General features: G+C 49.5%; 1 protein-coding gene across 1 annotated transcript in view; it reads right to left on the reverse strand.

Moving 5' to 3' along the window:
• XRCC5 (X-ray repair cross complementing 5) overlaps positions 1-17,094 on the reverse strand; it is a 40,804-nt gene that overhangs the window by 20,225 nt on the left and 3,485 nt on the right. Inside the window, exons 7-14 of the mRNA XM_075284673.1 lie at positions 16,898-17,012; positions 10,364-10,502; positions 9,816-9,928; positions 9,381-9,443; positions 9,031-9,168; positions 3,648-3,738; positions 3,438-3,565; positions 1,718-1,914 (exon numbers count right to left, since the gene is read on the reverse strand). Of these exons, the coding sequence (XP_075140774.1) occupies positions 1,718-1,914; positions 3,438-3,565; positions 3,648-3,738; positions 9,031-9,168; positions 9,381-9,443; positions 9,816-9,928; positions 10,364-10,502; positions 16,898-17,012 (984 nt within the window). The remainder of the gene's footprint in view (positions 1-1,717; positions 1,915-3,437; positions 3,566-3,647; positions 3,739-9,030; positions 9,169-9,380; positions 9,444-9,815; positions 9,929-10,363; positions 10,503-16,897; positions 17,013-17,094) is intronic.

Raw genomic sequence — 17,094 nt, forward strand, 5'->3', positions numbered from 1 at the left:
TTGTCATTAGAGATGAGCAAACACTATTCTAAACAGCTGTTTCGAATAGCACGCTCCCATAGAAATGAATGGACACTCCTTCATTTCAATTGGAACGTGTTATTCAAAACGGCTGTTTCGAATAGTGTTCGCTCATCTCTAATTGTCATCTCCTTAATAGATTTTTATTACATGACATTTGGGGTCAGGTGAGGACAATTCTTGGGTTATGTGTGTACTATATGAGTGTACTATATGTGTGTACTATATGTGTGTACTATATGAGTGTACTATATGTGTGTATTATATGTGTGTACTATATGTGTGCACTGTATGTGTGCACTGTATGTGTGCACTATATGTGTGTACTATAAGTTACTTTCTTATGCCCCCGCTCTGTATATTCGGGGTTCTGCATGTTCCGCTCGCTGCTCTCTTGTGTTGTCTCTTTTTTCCTCTTCTGCGTCGCTCTCAGGTTGTTTTCTCATCTGCAGGTATCAATCTTCCCGGACGCAGCCGCCACTTGATCCACAATACACAATGATGTTCGCTCCCTCGGTATCTGGCAGCGCTGCCGGCCCCAGTCTGGAGGGGGAGGGGGGCGCTCACAGCACAAATCAGACAAGAGAAGGCTCCTCTATTGTGCTCCAGAGCAGAAATCAATAATCTGCAATCAGCTAATCACAGAGCTTGTCAGGGATCCGGCCTGTAATCAAACAGGGAGAGCTGCAAATGAGAAATGCAGCCGCCGCCTAATGGACGAGTCTGGCCTCCGAGCCACAGCGGCATTAACCCATCAGCGGCCAGGACGCCTCTCACCTGACTATTACTGCGGCTTTTCATCTGAGAGACGGACGTCAGCGAGATTAACAAAAGAGACAGGCGCAGCGCTCTGTAATACAAGTGACAGACTGGTGTAATTGCTCTGTGACATTCAGCTCATTATACGCCCGCCGCTCGCCCCGCAAAATGCCTGGAGATCAAGAGTGGCTGCAAAATGTCAGCGAGCGATCAACTGCGGCTGTTGGAGAAGAGGCCGTGAGCGCGGGGGCCGGCCAATACCTTCCAATGAAATGCGCCCCCTCCTCTAAATCACTAACTCCTTGTCTGTCCTGTCTGTTTTGCTTGTCATATGCCTTGCTGGGAAAGCTGGGTGACAATCAATATGGCCGCCATCACTACCCCTTTAAATATAGAGGTCACTTAAGCAGAACAAACTAGTGTTGAATGAAAGAGGGGGCTGTGACACCCCAATAATCACCCTCAAAGAAGCATCAATAGGATAGGGGATAGCGTCATATTCTGTGGTGGTCCAAACACCAAGACCCTCCCCATTCCCAAAAACGGGGCTCCGGTTCTCCCTTCCAGATTGATAGTGGATAACTTTAGAACTTGCTACAACCCCGCTGTAGCTTCACACACTATGGCGCCATACACTGTATTGTGGCTGTGTCTGGTACTGCAGCTTCAGACCACTCATATGAATGCCCCTGAGCTGCAGAAAAGGGGAAACTGAGGAACGAAACGTCACAAAGACGTACAAAGTGCTGACAGACAAATCGCCACTGACTGTCCAATACACCAGCAACCTGACAACCCAGATGAAATAAACTGTAATAGGTAAATGATGTGTCCCGGGTCAAACAACCGAATGAAAGGGTACAAATGGTGCATAAAACAACAAGGACTTGGGTGTGGATTAAGTAGTGCTTATAAGATGGGCTGGGCCAGGACTTACTTGTCTTTAAAGACGTTCTGTGCCGTGATCTGCTCCTTCAGCTTGGTGGACTCTTGTAATGGGAAGCAGCTTTTCACGTTTGCTAGAGTGGCCTGACAGCGAGCCTTTACCGGGGCCGGGGTCTGCAGCATGTCCAGGAGATGTTGCTCTATATCCGGGAGGGGGTCATCGGGGTAGAAGGCTTTGTGTTGCAAGCACTGTCATAAATAAGGAGGATACAGATAAGACGCTGCAGACACATTATTGCAACAATATGAAAGCAGCTGCAGATTATAGACACTGTGCAGTACCATCTACCTGCCAGGAGGGGTCACTGTCACTACTCCAAATCCTCATACACTGCCCGAGAACATCCAGCCCTGACCGCAGTAAAGCTACAGGTAGAGATCACATAGTAATAGATAGAATGTAGATGGATATATAATATAATATCTATTCTATATGTACTGGGAAGATCAGGAGTAGGATGAATTCCTTATTTCAAGTTATGGCTCCCTGCAATATTCTACATTGTGCAGGATCCACAATGTCTGCCCAATAGGAGATCCCCAGAGTCAGGGGCTGCGGTCTGACCCTGCGGGATATGTCCTATATTATCCACTGATACGAGCAGTCCGGCCGGGGATTGATCGCGCTGTGTCTGTAGACTAGGGTCAGGCACATGGCGGCACCGCAGGACAATACGTGGAAGGGGGAGAAGGAGAAGCCGCACAGATCCTGCACCTCATCCAGAGCCACAAATACGGCCAGTGACCACTGACGGATGGACCTACAAGTCCTCTGAGAAAGCCAGTCACCTATGTTGTCTGTTTTTGAGTGACACCAAGAGACTGTCTGCGGCGGATGACACCCAGTGCAGAAAATCTCTCAGGTGATGAATCAGGGCTGCTCAGCACGTGTCACTCTGGAACCAGGGAAAGCTGAGTGACGGCTCTTGTACATAAGAAAAGCTTTCCATACAAGGACCTTCTCGTCACATCACTCTATAATCTCCAGCTAAACAGACACTTGAGATGAGATCACGCGCATGGCTGAGTCCTGACAGAGGAAAGGCCTTCCAGGGCTGAATCATGGCGGTCGCGCTCAGCCACAGTCATCTGCAATGTCACAAACAATTCCACAACGAAGGCGTCCGGGACTCGCTATCAGCAACGCGGCTGGAGCTGTTCTGCAAATTTATAGATATGTCGTGTAAATAATCGCTCATCTGCATGAAACATCCGCATGTCAGCCGAATTTATTATCTGTCCTTGTGTCGTGTAACATGCACTGATGAGGGGCAAGGGTCACCGAACCGCAGGGGGGGAGGGGGGTCTAAAGATGATGGAGACAAGAAAACATATATTTACTGGATTACTTTTTACCACACCCCCCCAATTTGCCCCCGCCTCTATTTATTGGTCCAGAGCAGGTGAATCCTGAGTGTGATAGCGTCACCTAGTGGTGACTCCAGGCCTCTGCAGGAGACATGAACACCTTTGTGCACGAAAAATCACTCAATGCATCTTAGGGAGCGTTAACACGGTTTAACGTGCCGCGTGATGTGCCGCGTGATGTGCTTTTGCGGGCCGTACACACTCCCATTGATTTCAATGGGAGCGGGGATCGTATGCACCGCGCTATTTTGCGGCCGTGATTTTGCTTGCACCTCCTGGTCTACCAATCCCCTCCTTAAAGGGCCAGATCATTATTTGGCAATATAAGCTGGTGTAGATTTTACCTGGAATAATCTTTGGAACTGGGGATTTGGGATTTTGCTTGGTTTGAATAAATCCTCAACACCCTCCTCATCTTCCTGAACCAAACTCATGTCGTCGATCAAAGAGTCCACAGCGGAGAGCTGAGCGTCTGCAATACAAGGAAGAAAGAGAATAAGCGGAGCAAAAACCAACATGACACACAGAGACGTCCGACATACGTAACGCCAAACCTGAGGGCTTAAACTTCTTATTGTTACTGAGCGAAGAGAAGAGATATTGGCGCAGATCTTCCATATAGGGCAGCTGGACATAGACAAGACACTGCAAGGAGAGCAGAAACCTGTCAGGGAACCTAACCCAGATATAGAAAAAAGCAGACTGCACCAGAGTAATGTCACTGTGTACAGTTATACTGCATTATAATCCAGAGCTGCGCTCACATTGACTGCTGGTACAGTCACTGTGTACATACATTACATTACTTATCCTGTATTATACTCCAGAGCTGCGCTCACTATTCTGCTGGTACAGTCACTGGGTACATACATTACATTACTTATCCTGTATTATACTCCAGAGCTGCGCTCACTATTCTGCTGGTACAGTCACTGTGCACATACATTACATTACTTATCCTGTATTATACTCCAGAGCTGCGCTCACTATTCTGCTGGTACAGTCACTGTGTACATACATTACATTACTTATCCTGTATTATACTCCAGAGCTGCGCTCACTATCCTGCTGGTACAGTCACTGTGTATATACATTACATTACTTATCCTGTATTATACTCCAGAGCTGCGCTCACTATTCTGCTGGTACAGTCACTGTGTACATACATTACATTACTTATCCTGTATTATACCCCAGAGCTGCGCTCACTATTCTGCTGGTACAGTCACTGTGTATATACATTACATTACTTATCCTGTATTATACTCCAGAGCTGCGCTCACTATTCTGCTGGTACAGTCACTGTGTACATACATTACATTACTTATCCTGTATTATACCCCAGAGCTGCGCTCACTATTCTGCTGGTACAGTCACTGTGTACATATATTACATTACTTATCCTGTATTATACTCCAGAGCTGCACTCACTATTCTGCTGGTACAGTCACTGTGTACGTACATTACATTACTTATCCTGTATTATACTCCAGAGCTGCGCTCACTATTCTGCTGGTACAGTCACTGTGTACATACATTACATTACTTATCCTGTATTATACTCCAGAGCTGCACTCACTATTCTGCTGGTACAGTCACTGTGTACATACATTACATTACTTATCCTGTATTATACTCCAGAGCTGCGCTCACTATTCTGCTGGTGCAGTCACTGTGTACATACATTACATTACTTATCCTGTATTATACTCCAGAGCTGCGCTCACTATTCTGCTGGTGCTGTCACTGTGTACACACATTACATTACTTATCCTGTATTATACTCCAGAGCTGCGCTCACTATTCTGCTGGTACAGTCACTGTGTACATACATTACATTACTTATCCTGTATTATACTCCAGAGCCGCACTCACTATTCTGCTGGTACAATCACTGTGTACATACATTACATTACTTATCCTGTATTATACTCCAGAGCTGCGCTCACTATTCTGCTGGTGCAGTCACTGTGTACATACATTACATTACTTATCCTGTATTATACTGTATTATACTATAGGAGTTTTAGAAGTAGGCCTGGGTGCCATACTGAATCAAACGCCTTCTTAAAGTCCACGAAGCAGGTGAATATCTTACCAGAAGAGGCAAGATATTCGCCTGCTTCGTGGACTTTAAGAAGGCGTTTGATTCAGTATGGCACCCAGGCCTGCTCCTGAAACTCCTAGAGAGTGGAATAGGAGGAAGAACGTACGACGTCATCAAGAGCTCCTACACCGGAAACCAGTGCAGTGTGAAGGTGAATGGGAAAAGGACAGCATACTTCCAACAGGCCCGAGGGGTCAGACAAGGCTGTAGCCTGAGCCCAACGCTCTTCAACATCTATATCAATGAACTGGCTACAGCCCTGGAGGCCTCACCAACCCCAGGCCTCACTCTGAACAATCGAGAGGTGAAGTTCCTGCTATACGCCGATGACCTCCTACTCCTGGCCCCCACCGAGAAAGACCTCCAAGAAAGCCTGTCAGTGCGGGAAAAATTCAGCACCACATGGGCCCTACCCATCAACCAGAAGAAGACCAAAGTCATGGTATTCCAGAAGAAGGGCCACAATAAAGCCTCCACCACCCCACAATTCACACTGAACGGCTCCACACTGGAGAAAACCAACAGCTACACCTACCTGGGGCTGGAGCTCAGCCAATCAGGAAGCTTCAAAGCAGCAATAGAAACCCTGAAAGCAAAAGCCTGCAGAACCTTCTACGCCATCAGAAGACAACTGTACCACCTCAAACCACCGGTGAGGGTCTGGCTGAAGATATTTGACGCAGTCATCTCCCCGATCCTTCTCTATGGCAGTGAGGTTTGGGGCCCAGCCACCTACCCAGACCAGTCAAGGTGGGATTCCAGCCCAACAGAGAACTTCCACCTGGAGTTCTGCAAATACTGGCTACATGTCCATCGCAACACCACCAACATAGCCTGCAGGGCAGAGCTAGGCAGACTCCCCCTATGGCTCACCATACAGAAGAGGGCGCTAGCTTTCCAGGCACACATCCAGGGGAGCGACTCCTACCACCACCAAGCCTGGCTAAGCCACCCGAGCAAACCAGACATTCACCAACCAAACAGCAGCCAACCACCAAACCAAAAACTCCAACAGATGATAACCAAGGCCGAAATAAAGGCGACCACAGAGGCAAACAGAGAGCGGTACATTGAAGAATGGAGAAACGAAATAAATAACTCCAAGAAACTCACCGTGTACCAATCCCTACAAAGGGACTACACCATGGCCACCTACCTGGAGAGAATACGCCACCCCAAGCACAGACAGACCCTGAGCCGGTACAGACTGAGCGCCCACAACCTAGAGATAGAGACGGGGCGATACAGACAGACGTACAAGCCACGGGAGAAGAGACTGTGCCAGCACTGTGACCAGGGGGTCCTAGAAGACCAGACCCACTTCCTGCTACACTGCACCAAATACTCAGCTGTGAGGGCCGTCTACTACCAAAGACTCTCTGCCCACATCCCAGACTGGGAGAAGAGGAAACTCTACATCCTACTGGGAGAAGAAGAGGCCACTGTGGAGATCGCTGCCCAATACGTGTCCAGCTGTCACCAAACCAGAGGAAGATGAGACTCCATGGACTGTTATATTTATCCCAATACACCCGCCCCACCCACCCCCACCTCCCCATATAGCAGTCACCAACGAAGAGGAAGATGAGACTCCATGGACTGTTATAACCGAACCCCCCCCCCCCATACCCACCACCCACCCACTTTACTAGCTTTGGCAATGCCAAATACCTATTCGGACGTGCCAATAAAGCATTTTTTGATTTGATTTGATACTCCAGAGCTGCGCTCACTATTCTGCTGGTACAGTCACTGTGTACATACATTACATTACTTATCCTGTATTATACTCTAGTGCTGCGCTCACTATTCTGCTGGTACAGTCACTGTGTACATACATTACATTACTTATCCTGTATTATACTCTAGTGCTGCGCTCACTATTCTGCTGGTGCAGTCACTGTGTACATACATTACATTACTTATCCTGTATTATACTCCAGAGCTGCGCTCACTATTCTGCTGGTGCAGTCACTGTGTACATACATTACATTACTTATCCTGTATTATACTCCAGAGCTGCGCTCACTATTCTGCTGGTACAGTCACTGTGTACATACATTACATTACTAATCCTGTATTATACTCCAGAGCTGCGCTCACTATTCTGCTGGTACAGTCACTGTGTACATACATTACATTACTTATCCTGTATTATACTCCAGAGCTGCGCTCACTATTCTGCTGGTACAGTCACTGTGTACATACATTACATTACTTATCCTGTATTATACTCCAGAGCTGTACTCACTATTCTGCTGGTGCAGTCACTGTGTACATACATTACATTACTAATCCTGTATTATACTCCAGAGCTGCGCTCACTATTCTGCTGGTACAATCACTGTGTACATACATTACATTACTTATCCTGTATTATACTCCAGAGCTGCGCTCACTATTCTGCTGGTACAATCACTGTGTACATACATTACATTACTTATCCTGTATTATACTCCAGAGCTGTGCTCACTATTCTGCTGGTACAGTCACTGTGTACATACATTACATTATTTATCCTGTATTATACTCCAGAGCTGCGCTCACTATTCTCCTGGTGCAGTCACTGTGTACATACATTACATTACTTATCCTGTATTATACTCCAGAGCTGCGCTCACTATTCTCCTGGTGCAGTCACTGTGTACATACATTACATTACTTATCCTGTATTATACTCTAGTGCTGCGCTCACTATTCTGCTGGTGCAGTCACTGTGTACATACATTACATTACTTATCCTGTATTATACTCCAGAGCTGCGCTCACTATTCTGCTGGTACAGTCACTGTGTACATACACTACATTACTTATCCTGTATTATACTCCAGAGCTGCGCTCACTATTCTGCTGGTGCAGTCGCTGTGTACATACATTACATTACTTATCCTGTATTATACTCCAGAGCTGCGCTCACTATTCTGCTGGTGCAGTCGCTGTGTACATACATTACATTACTTATCCTGTATTATACTCCAGAGCTGCGCTCACTATTCTGCTGGTGCAGTCACTGTGTACATACATTACATTACTTATCCTGTATTATACTCCAGAGCTGCGCTCACTATTCTGCTGGTGCAGTCACTGTGTACATACATTACATTACTTATCCTGTATTATACTCCAGAGCTGCGCTCACTATTCTGTTGGTGCAGTCACTGTGTACATACATTACATTACTTATCCTGTATTATACCCCAGAGCTGCGCTCACTATTCTGCTGGTACAGTCACTGTGTATATACATTACATTACTTATCCTGTATTATACCCCAGAGCTGCGCTCACTATTCTGCTGGTACAGTCACTGTGTACATACATTACATTACTTATCCTGTATTATACCCCAGAGCTGCGCTCACTATTCTGCTGGTGCAGTCACTGTGTGCATACATTACATTACTTATCCTGTATTATACTCCAGAGCTGCGCTCACTATTCTGCTGGTACAGTCACTGTGTATATACATTACATTACTTATCCTGTATTATACCCCAGAGCTGCGCTCACTATTCTGCTGGTACAGTCACTGTGTACATACATTACATTACTTATCCTGTATTATACTCCAGAGCTGCGCTCACTATTCTGCTGGTAAAGTCACTGTGTACATACATTACATTACTCATCCTGTATTATACCCCAGAGCTGCGCTCACTATTCTGCTGGTGCAGTCACTGTGTACATACATTACATTACTTATCCTGTATTATACTCCAGAGCTGCGCTCACTATTCTGCTGGTACAGTCACTGTGTACATACATTACATTACTTGTCCTGTGTAACGTTGCACCAGTAGAATATTTCCGGCACCTTTTTCTCAGTTGTACCTCATATTTCTCCTTGATGTGAGGGAATGCCACGCCAACTTGAGGATTTGACCTTCTGTCGTAGGCGTACCGCACAATGGCGACCATTTCCATGTCGTGAAGTGCGTGGATCAATGCGGAGAGAGCAATGGTGGCAGCCTAAAGGACGGAGCCAGAACATTACATGAGGCCGGTGCAGGGGGCGGCAGGAGGAGTCTGTCAATCTATTTGTGCTTTGGTGCAGGATTGTGCTGCCTCCCAGGGTACATGTGGGCTGTCACGTGGCCATTCAGGAATGAGGGACAGAATTCTCCCTGCCGCCCCCGTGACCACTACAATGTCCTGCCCCCCACCATCCGCCCCACACTCACCTCATCATCACGTGGGGCAAAGATCTTCACCACTTGGTTGCCCATAAAATGAGTCCTCTCAATCTGAAACCAAAACCACAGAAAGGAAGTTACCAAATCACGTCCAGACGGAGACGAATCTTTCATTTACCATCTAAATACTAAACCCCTCCAGATTTTGTTTTCCAAAACTTCTTACACTCTAGTCACCTCCAGAGCTGCATTCAGACTTCTCCTGGTTAGTTCTTGAGGCTCAGGTCTGGCTCTGCTAATTTGCAGTATTTGCACCCGGCTCTGTACCAGGCGTGTGTATGCAGAAAGTAAAGAGTAAATGCAGCTCTGGATGTGACTGGAGTATACAACATGATACACGGCTCCATATTATAGATAGCATTATCCTGCCGAGGGGGGAATCGCTGGCTGACGTCATTGCAGTGACAGTGACCCCGGACGCACCTGCGACGCCTTCGTAAATCCCAAGACGGAGAAGCATTTGGACTCGGTTTTGTATTTCATCTGTTCTTGATCCAGTTTTGCGAAGGGAATAATGTCACTGCCGTATCGGAAACCTGACAATAAGCAGATGTCTTAGGTGGATAGAAAATATCTGACACATCCCAAACTACAACCCCCAGCAGGTCCTAAGGACCAGAGAAAGGCCTGATGGGAGTCCACAGCCCTAGACAATAACTGGACGCCCCTAAAATCACTAACAGCACACTCCGGCCCCATCCTAGGGCACAAACTTACAATGAGGGCGCCATGTTTTTTAGTGTCATGTATCCATTGCTGCAGATGTCATCCGGTGTGTATGGCCCTTTAACTCCTCGCCGGCTGTCCATTGACTTCATACGTCCGGACGTCGGCTGTTTAACCCTATAATGTACCTGCAGCTGAAGGGGCCGGGAGGCGGCTGTCAGTGATAGGCCTGTGCAGCTATAGCTATGGGCCAGGGTAACGATGCAGTCAGGAAGTGGTTAATGATAATGGCCGCTCTGCGCCACCTTGTATGACGTCGTCTCTTTGGACTTCAGTTTCTTCGTCGTTATTCAGACAGAAAACCGTTTCCTTCTGAACGTCGTCTTTTTTTAGCGATCTGGCGTCCACGTTCGTCCAGCTCTTTTTGACCTTCTCCTCTGTGACCTGAGATGGCAAGTAAAGGTTAAAGGGGTGTCCCGGCCCAAAATCAAATTTCAATACCGATGTTCTATTCACAGGACCGGACAACAGGAAGTGATCAGACACCCGGACCCCGCACAGATCAGCTGTGGCATCAGCCACTGGATGCCGCTAGTGGACAGGAATCTAGTGGAAAGCGCTCCTATTCAAGTAATGCAGAAGCCCCGTCCACTGTATAGCAGCGGGGAATTACCTGAATAGTAGCAGAGCTGCACTCGCTCCCCGTCCACTGTATAGTAGCAGAGAATTACCTGAATAGTAGCAGAGCTGCACTCGCTCCCCGTCCAATGTATAGCAGGGGGGAATTACCTGAATAGTAGCAGAGCTGCACTCGCTCCCCGTCCAATGTATAGCAGGGGGGAATTACCTGAATAGTAGCAGAGCTGCACTCGCTCCCCGTCCACTGTATAGCAGCGGGGAATTACCTGAATAGTAGCAGAGCTGCACTCGCTCCCCGTCCACTGTATAGCAGCGGGGGAATTACCTGAATAGTAGCAGAGCTGCACTCGCTCCGCGTCCACTGTATAGCAGGGGGGAATTACCTGAATAGTAGCTGAGCTGCACTCGCTCCCCGTCCACTGTATAGCAGCGGGGAATTACCTGAATAGTAGCAGAGCTGCACTCGCTCCCTGTCCACTGTATAGCAGCGGGGAATTACCTGAATAGTAGCTGAGCTGCACTCGCTCCCCGTCCACTGTATAGCAGGGGGGAATTACCTGAATAGTAGCAGAGCTGCACTCGCTCCCCGTCCACTGTATAGCAGCGGGGAATTACCTGAATAGTAGCAGAGCTGCACTCGCTCCCCGTCCACTGTATAGCAGCGGGGGAATTACCTGAATAGTAGCAGAGCTGCACTCGCTCCGCGTCCACTGTATAGCAGGGGGGAATTACCTGAATAGTAGCTGAGCTGCACTCGCTCCCCGTCCACTGTATAGCAGAGGGGGAATTACCTGAATAGTAGCTGAGCTGCACTCGCTCCCCGTCCACTGTATAGCAGAGGGGGAATTACCTGAATAGTAGCAGAGCTGCACTCGCTCCCCATCCACTGTATAGCAGCGGGGAATTACCTGAATAGTAGCAGAGCTGCACTCGCTCCCCATCCACTGTATAGCAGAGGGGGAATTACCTGAATAGTAGCAGAGCTGCACTCGCTCCCCGTCCACTGTATAGCAGAGGGGGAATTACCTGAATAGTAGCAGAGCTGCACTCGCTCCCCATCCACTGTATAGCAGAGGGGGAATTACCTGAATAGTAGCAGAGCTGCACTCGCTCCCCGTCCACTGTATAGTAGCAGAGAATTACCTGAATAGTAGCAGAGCTGCACTCGCTCCCCGTCCACTGTATAGTAGCAGAGAATTACCTGAATAGTAGCAGAGCTGCACTCGCTCCCTGTCCACTGCATAGCAGCGGGGAATTACCTGAATAGTAGCAGAGCTGCACTCGCTCCCCGTCCACTGTATAGCAGCGGGGAATTACCTGAATAGTAGCAGAGCTGCACTCGCTCCCCGTCCACTGTATAGCAGCGGGGAATTACCTGAATAGTAGCAGAGCTGCACTCGCTCCCCGTCCACTGTATAGCAGAGGGGGAATTACCTGAATAGTAGCTGAGCTGCACTATCTCCCCGTCCACTGTATAGCAGGGGGGAATTACCTGAATAGTAGTAGAGCTGCACTCGCTCCCCGTCCACTGTATAGCAGGGGGGAATTACCTGAATAGTAGCTGAGCTGCACTCGCTCCCCGTCCACTGTATAGCAGGGGGGAATTACCTGAATAGTAGCAGAGCTGCACTCGCTCCCCGTCCACTGTATAGCAGCGGGGAATTACCTGAATAGTAGCAGAGCTGCACTCGCTCCCTGTCCACTGTATAGCAGCGGGGAATTACCTGAATAGTAGCTGAGCTGCACTCGCTCCCCGTCCACTGTATAGCAGCGGGGAATTACCTGAATAGTAGCTGAGCTGCACTCGCTCCCCGTCCACTGTATAGCAGCGGGGAATTACCTGAATAGTAGCTGAGCTGCACTCGCTCCCCGTCCACTGTATAGCAGGGGGGAATTACCTGAATAGTAGCAGAGCTGCACTCGCTCCCCGTCCACTGTATAGCAGCGGGGGAATTACCTGAATAGTAGCAGAGCTGCACTCGCTCCCCGTCCACTGTATAGCAGAGGGGGAATTACCTGAATAGTAGCAGAGCTGCACTCGCTCCCCGTCCACTGTATAGCAGAGGGGGAATTACCTGAATAGTAGCAGAGCTGCACTCGCTCTCCATCCACTGTATAGCAGAGGGGGAATTACCTGAATAGTAGCTGAGCTGCACTCGCTCCCCGTCCACTGTATAGCAGCGGGGAATTACCTGAATAGTAGCAGAGCTGCACTCGCTCCCCGTCCACTGTATAGCAGCGGGGAATTACCTGAATAGTAGCAGAGCTGCACTCGCTCCCCGTCCACTGTATAGCAGCGGGGGAATTACCTGAATAGTAGCAGAGCTGCACTCGCTCCCCGTCCACTGTATAGCAGCGGGAATTACCTGAATAGTAGCAGAGCTGCACTCGCTCCCCGTCCACTGTATAGCAGCGGGGAATTACCTGAATAGTAGCAGAGCTGCACTCGCTCCCCGTCCACTGTATAGTAGCGGGGAATTACCTGAATAGTAGCAGAGCTGCACTCGCTCCGCGTCCACTGTATAGCAGCGGGGGAATTACCTGAATAGTAGCAGAGCTGCACTCGCTCCCCATCCACTGTATAGCAGAGGGGGAATTACCTGAATAGTAGCAGAGCTGCACTCGCTCCCCGTCCACTGTATAGTAGCAGAGAATTACCTGAATAGTAGCAGAGCTGCACTTGCTCCCCGTCCACTGTATAGTAGCAGAGAATTACCTGAATAGTAGCAGAGCTGCACTCGCTCCCTGTCCACTGTATAGCAGGGGGGAATTACCTGAATAGCAGCTGAGCTGCACTCGCTCCCCGTCCACTGTATAGCAGCGGGGAATTACCTGAATAGTAGCAGAGCTGCACTCGCTCCCCGTCCACTGTATAGCAGTGGGGAATTACCTGAATAGTAGCAGAGCTGCACTCGCTCCCCGTCCACTGTATAGCAGCGGGGAATTACCTGAATAGTAGCAGAGCTGCACTCGCTCCCCGTCCACTGTATAGCAGCGGGGAATTACCTGAATAGTAGCAGAGCTGCACTCGCTCCCCGTCCACTGTATAGCAGAGGGGGAATTACCTGAATAGCAGCTGAGCTGCACTCGCTCCCCGTCCACTGTATAGCAGGGAGGAATTACCTGAATAGTAGTAGAGCTGCACTCGCTCCCCGTCCACTGTATAGCAGGGGGGAATTACCTGAATAGTAGCTGAGCTGCACTCGCTCCCCGTCCAATGTATAGCAGGGGGGAATTACCTGAATAGTAGCAGAGCTGCACTCGCTCCCCGTCCACTGTATAGCAGGGGGGAATTACCTGAATAGTAGCAGAGCTGCACTCGCTCCCCGTCCACTGTATAGCAGCGGGAATTACCTGAATAGTAGCTGAGCTGCACTCGCTCCCCGTCCACTGTATAGCAGCGGGGAATTACCTGAATAGTAGCTGAGCTGCACTCGCTCCCCGTCCACTGTATAGCAGCGGGGAATTACCTGAATAGTAGCTGAGCTGCACTCGCTCCCTGTCCACTGTATAGCAGCGGGGAATTACCTGAATAGTAGCAGAGCTGCACTCGCTCCCCGTCCACTGTATAGCAGCGGGGAATTACCTGAATAGTAGCTGAGCTGCACTCGCTCCCCGTCCACTGTATAGCAGCGGGGAATTACCTGATTAGTAGCTGAGCTGCACTCGCTCCCCGTCCACTGTATAGCAGCAGGGGAATTACCTGAATAGTAGCAGAGCTGCACTCGCTCCCCGTCCACTGTATAGTAGCGGGGAATTACCTGAATAGTAGCAGAGCTGCACTCGCTCCGCGTCCACTGTATAGCAGCGGGGGAATTACCTGAATAGTAGCAGAGCTGCACTCGTTCCCCATCCACTGTATAGCAGAGGGGGAATTACCTGAATAGTAGCAGAGCTGCACTCGCTCCCCGTCCACTGTATAGTAGCAGAGAATTACCTGAATAGTAGCAGAGCTGCACTCGCTCCCCGTCCACTGTATAGTAGCAGAGAATTACCTGAATAGTAGCAGAGCTGCACTCGCTCCCTGTCCACTGTATAGCAGGGGGGAATTACCTGAATAGCAGCTGAGCTGCACTCGCTCCCCGTCCACTGTATAGCAGCGGGGAATTACCTGAATTGTAGCAGAGCTGCACTCGCTCCCCGTCCACTGTATAGCAGCGGGGAATTACCTGAATAGTAGCAGAGCTGCACTCGCTCCCCGTCCACTGTATAGCAGCGGGGAATTACCTGAATAGTAGCAGAGCTGCACTCGCTCCCCGTCCACTGTATAGCAGAGGGGGAATTACCTGAATAGCAGCTGAGCTGCACTCGCTCCCCGTCCACTGTATAGCAGGGGGGAATTACCTGAATAGTAGTAGAGCTGCACTCGCTCCCCGTCCACTGTATAGCAGGGGGGAATTACCTGAATAGTAGCTGAGCTGCACTCGCTCCCCGTCCACTGTATAGCAGGGGGGAATTACCTGAATAGTAGCAGAGCTGCACTCGCTCCCCGTCCACTGTATAGCAGCGGGAATTACCTGAATAGTAGCTGAGCTGCACTCGCTCCCCGTCCACTGTATAGCAGCGGGGAATTACCTGAATAGTAGCTGAGCTGCACTCGCTCCCCGTCCACTGTATAGCAGCGGGGAATTGCCTGAATAGTAGCTGAGCTGCACTCGCTCCCTGTCCACTGTATAGCAGCGGGGAATTACCTGAATAGTAGCAGAGCTGCACTCGCTCCCCGTCCACTGTATAGCAGCGGGGAATTACCTGAATAGTAGCAGAGCTGCACTCACTCCCCGTCCACTGTATAGCAGCGGGGAATTACCTGAATAGTAGCTGAGCTGCACTCGCTCCCCGTCCACTGTATAGCAGCGGGGAATTACCTGAATAGTAGCTGAGCTGCACTCGCTCCCCGTCCACTGTATAGCAGCGGGGAATTACCTGAATAGTAGCAGAGCTGCACTCGCTCCCCGTCCACTGTATAGCAGCGGGGAATTACCTGAATAGTAGCAGAGCTGCACTCGCTCCCCGTCCACTTTATAGCAGGGGGGAATTACCTGAATAGTAGCAGAGCTGCACTCGCTCCCCGTCCACTGTATAGCAGGGGGGAATTACCTGAATAGTAGCAGAGCTGCACTCGCTCCCCGTCCACTGTATAGCAGCGGGGAATTACCTGAATAGTAGCTGAGCTGCACTCGCTCCCCGTCCACTGTATAGCAGCGGGGAATTACCTGAATAGTAGCTGAGCTGCACTCGCTCCCCGTCCACTGTATAGCAGCGGGGAATTACCTGAATAGTAGCTGAGCTGCACTCGCTCCCCGTCCACTGTATAGCAGCGGGGAATTACCTGAATAGTAGCAGAGCTGCACTCGCTCCCTGTCCACTGTATAGCAGCGGGGAATTACCTGAATAGTAGCAGAGCTGCACTCGCTCCCTGTCCACTGTATAGCAGCGGGGAATTACCTGAATAGTAGCAGAGCTGCACTCGCTCCCTGTCCACTGTATAGCAGCGGGGAATTACCTGAATAGTAGCAGAGCTGCACTCGCTCCCCATCCACTGTATAGCAGAGGGGGAATTACCTGAATAGTAGCAGAGCTGCACTCGCTCCCCGTCCACTTTATAGCAGCAGGGGAATTACCTGAATAGTAGCAGAGCTGCACTCGCTCCCCATCCACTGTATAGCAGCAGGGGAATTACCTGAATAGTAGCAGAGCTGCACTCGCTCCCCGTCCACTGTATAGTAGCGGGGAATTACCTGAATAGTAGCAGAGCTGCACTCGCTCCCTGTCCATTAGCAGCGTCCAGGAGCCAGAGACTGATGTAACAGCTGATCTGTGCAGGGTCTGGGTGTCAGGCCCCCAGAGGATTAGGATGCATATACCCCAGGAAGAATCTGCTGCAAAGTGAACTTAGCCTTACAAGTAGCCTCTGGATCTAAACACATCTACTTACACTCAGCAAGCAGAGATACTGAAATGTTGTGAGATTGCGGGGATGGATCCACTAACAACCCAATCTCCCTGTGAGACTACAACCCCCAGCATGCCCAAGGTTCCATTTGAAGACAGAAGGAATGTGTAGGATGGGTTTTGCCCCTCTCCAGAGAAGAGGCGTCAGGTTTGTGTGGCGGCCGCTCTTCTCCTTTTGCACAGTTGAATACTAGGGGTCCGGGGGGCTGGCGGCCATAGACAGGCGTGTGGCGGCCACTGATACTTACAGACTTGTATCCCACGATGCGTATGGAGATGCTGGAGCCTATGGTCAGCACGCACTGCCACGCCATGGGTCTGCGCTCAATCTTCTTGAACATGGAGAGTTTCTCGAGGCTGTCTCTGGACCCCAAAACAGGAACGAAAAAAACGTCACTAACTACACAGAACTGTCTGAGACTGTCACTGAATACAGAGGAGTCCA

This window comes from Leptodactylus fuscus, chromosome 8 (assembly GCF_031893055.1).
Source record: "Leptodactylus fuscus isolate aLepFus1 chromosome 8, aLepFus1.hap2, whole genome shotgun sequence".
In the NCBI taxonomy this organism is placed as follows: domain Eukaryota; kingdom Metazoa; phylum Chordata; class Amphibia; order Anura; family Leptodactylidae; genus Leptodactylus; species Leptodactylus fuscus.